Source organism: Hevea brasiliensis, chromosome 3, assembly GCF_030052815.1.
Source record: "Hevea brasiliensis isolate MT/VB/25A 57/8 chromosome 3, ASM3005281v1, whole genome shotgun sequence".
NCBI classification, from domain to species: Eukaryota; Viridiplantae; Streptophyta; class Magnoliopsida; order Malpighiales; family Euphorbiaceae; genus Hevea; species Hevea brasiliensis.
Window position 1 is genome coordinate 116,704,351 of NC_079495.1, and position 3,641 is coordinate 116,707,991.

General features: G+C 37.2%; 1 protein-coding gene across 1 annotated transcript; it reads left to right on the forward strand.

The window, feature by feature from the left end:
* Positions 1 to 221: 221 nt before the first annotated feature.
* LOC131178470 (uncharacterized) lies at positions 222 to 2,012 on the forward strand. Its single transcript, XM_058143434.1, has one exon. It carries the CDS (start codon positions 222 to 224, stop codon positions 2,010 to 2,012), a length of 1,791 nt encoding a protein of 596 aa, XP_057999417.1.
* The last annotated feature ends 1,629 nt before the right edge of the window (positions 2,013 to 3,641 follow it).

The window sequence follows — 3,641 nt, forward strand, 5'->3', positions numbered from 1 at the left end:
AAAGCGCGGGACTCAAGAAAACTTAAAACCTCTGCTACACGAAACCGTCACCCACTTTTCTTCTCTCCTCTGCATTGGCTTATGGCATTACCCTCCAAAATTTTTTTTTCGGCAAATCTAACCCATTTTCATCAGACCACTCATCTCTCTCTTTTCTCCTTCATTCATCACTGCCCCGAAAGTCATTTTAGATTTCACCATTTTTTTTTTATTTTTCATCGATGGCTCGCACTAAACGCAAATCCCCTGCTGCTGCTGCTGCTTCGTCATCCTCATCTGCATCTGACGATCTCCCTGTCGCCGCATTATGGAAGAAATTGAAAGCAAAGAAAAACTCACCTGAACCTGAATCAACTGGTGCATCCTCTGACCCATCTAAGGTTGTCAAACCCACTGTATCGGCACCAGAAAAGAAAAAGATGAAAAAAATGCTCGGGATTGATACCAAACGCAAAAAGGATGCTGCCCAATCTTCGGGTTCTGTGGATAAAGCGCTGCTTGATTGTAAATTCATCAAATGGGATTACTTTGGTCAGGTAAATTTTCAATTCAAAGAACTTTTTGAGTTTCAAGAATGGATGACTATTTGTGAGTGTACAAATGCGTATTACCCTAGACTGGTTCAAGACTTTTATAGAACTCTAAGAACAGTTGATGACGAAGACAAATTTGAAGTTGTTTTGAATGATAGTGTGTATATTGTTTCTGTTGAAATGATTGCTAAGGCTTTGAACTTGCCTAATGATGGAAATAAAATCTCTACTCATAGAGATGTTGCTAGGGTTCCAGGCTTTAACTTGGCTGAGTTTGAAAATGAAGTCTTCCCTGCCAACACTGCCACTAATGAAAAGTCCACTAGCACAAAAGCTTTTCAACATATTAAAATCATTCACAGTATGGTGAACTACATTTTTTGTCCTAAGTCTGGCAGCTATGGTTATTTGAGTTACCTAGATATGTGCATCATGTGGCACATTGTTAACAAAGTAAGGATGAATTTGGCTTATTTAATTTTCAAGAATATGTGCAAAGCTTATGGGATTGGAAAATTGCCTTATGCACATCTCTTGACTGCTTTGTTTAAAGAACTGAATGTAAATGTCTCTAAGGAAAGTTCTAGGACAGATTTGATTGTGCTTAAAGAAATTCACTCTGACATTGATGGAAGAAAGAAAAGGTTTGAAAAAGGTGGTTCTTCCTCAGCTAAGGTTGGTTCAGATTCTACAAATGAGTTTATGAGTGAGCTTCAACGGCTGAAAATTGCTGTTAATGAGCAATTTAGTACAACCCATCAGTCCATTGAACTTCTGAGAAAATTTATGGATGTGGTTGACTACAAAGTAAGTCACTTGCTTACTCAAAATGAGGAATTGAAGAAGTTGATTGTGGATCTTCAGCAGGTCAAGGAAACTGGTTTCCCAACCAAAGTTGAGATTGCTGTACCTGCAAATGATGCCTCATCTCCAGCCACTCAAGTCTCTACTCATGGTACTGATAGGAGTGAAGGTAATAAGGTTGGTGAGTCTCCAGCTGCTGTGGCACATAAAAGTGCACAAGTGGTTGAGTCTGAAATTGAACCTGCAGCTGAACAGGTTGTTGAACCTGAAGTTGGACCTGAAACTGATGTCCCTATTCAGCATGGCAGTGAAAATTTTGTAGAACCCGAGAGTGAGCCAGCTGTTAAACCTCAGAGTGAACCACTTTTAGAACCTACAGCGGCCTCTACACAGCAGAAGGAAGCCTCTCTAACGGATCACCAAGAGAGTGCTCCATCTCAACTATCTGCAGCTGCTGCACCTCTAGCTAAGAAAAGTAGAAAACGATCTAAGTCTACCGTGTCAAATCCATACCAGTCCCTAGCTGCTGCCCTTCAACCACCTTCTGATGAAGATGAAGCCCAGAAGCATGACCAGTTGGCTGACCAAGGTTCTCAGCCACCTGCTGCTAAGCCCACCAGGAAGAAGATGGTGCCTTCCAAAGCCACTCATAGAAGCAAAAGACTTAATGATTAGCACATAATCTGGATTTTTAGTTTTCTATCTGCATTTTTAGTTTACTAGTCTATTTGCTACTATTGTTGACTGCCTTTTTAGTATGCTACTGTTTACCTTACTGCGTTTAAAGTTTGGGCTAACATGATTCTTTTTGGGTTATTTTCTCCTGTTTCCTTTTTGGATGATGACAAAAAGGGGAAGAATAGGATGGATATGTGTTTATACTTGTGTTTATATTTTGACAAATGGAAGTATGTTTATGTGCATATTATTTTTGAGAATATTGTGAATATCTTATGAATATGCTTTATAGCATAAACTCAGGGGGAGCTTTTGTATAGCAAATAAATTTCTTGGAAATTATGTGCATATATTTAGGGGGAGCACTTTTGGCATACTATCTTGCTTGGATTCACATAAACTTTCAGACACTTTTATTTTTTATTGTTGATTCAATTGAGTTTTGTCATCATCAAAAAGGGGGAGATTGTTGACCCCGTGTAGCTCAAAATGAGCATTGATTTTGATGATAACAAAACTCAAACAGAATCTAACCCAACTTTAAAGTGATGTGTAGATTCCTTTTCTTATTCATAAAGAATCTTTGAAGTTGCACCTAAAGAGGAAGAATACTCAAAGGCATCTCAAGACAAATCCAAGATGAGAAATGACAAGATTATGCAAGCCAAGACTCAAGGTAAAGGTATGAAAAACATAGAGTTAGAAATTGAGTTTTAGGTCTTATGTGAAAAAAATAGATGAGAGTTTAGTCGAATGGAGCTCAAAAATGAAACTCTATTTTCTGATTACTTTTTCTCATCATGACCTTGGATACTGCTATTGGAACTTATTTTTCTTCTTAAGGTCTAAACCTTTGTTTTTAAATATTACAAGTTGAGACATGCTGCTGTTGACTTAGTTTGCTAACTGCTTTGCTAAAATATTAGTTTGCTAATGTGTTTGCTAAAACATTAGTTTACTAACTAGTTTACTGCTGTTGCCAAAATTTCATTAGTTTACTAAATGATCAGAGCTGCTCAACTTCGCACAAAAAGATAAAATAACGGCCATTTTGTCTTGAGTAGTGTGTATAACGTTCCAAAAAGGTTTCAAACGGTCTAAAATGATTTGGGACTATAAATACACCTTTTTTACTTCATTTTACACTTGATGAAAGCTTACATTTGAACTCCAACTTTGATTTTTCATTTATTGCTTTCATTCAAGAGCTTTAAAGACTTTGAGCTACCATTGGCAAATCAACTCATCTCTTCTTTATAGTTTGATTTGTATTTAGTAAGAGTGAGTGTTAAAACATTAAGTTGCATTTAAGAGAGGTTGTACAAGCACCTATTAAAGCTTGAGAGAGAGTAAGTGCTTGAGATAGCACTTGTCAAGGGTTCAAGCTACCTTGGTAAAAGCTTGGTGTTGAAAAGTTGTAAAGGGCTTTTGGTCTCTTGCCTTTAAAAGAGCAAATAGTGAAGAGAAGACTCAAAGAGGGTTCTTTGAGAGAGTGGATGTAGGCTAGTTAAGCCGAACCACTATAAAAATCATTGTGTTTGATCTCTCTAACCTTAACCTCTTTACTTTTGTGCAATTTAATTTTTATACATGACCTTGAATGTTGATTGAATATATTGAGTTTGT

Coding starts and splice junctions, on each gene's coding strand:
- LOC131178470 (XM_058143434.1), top strand. CDS start 222: ATGGCTCGCACTAAACGCAAATCCCCTGCTGCTGCTGCTGCTTCGTCA.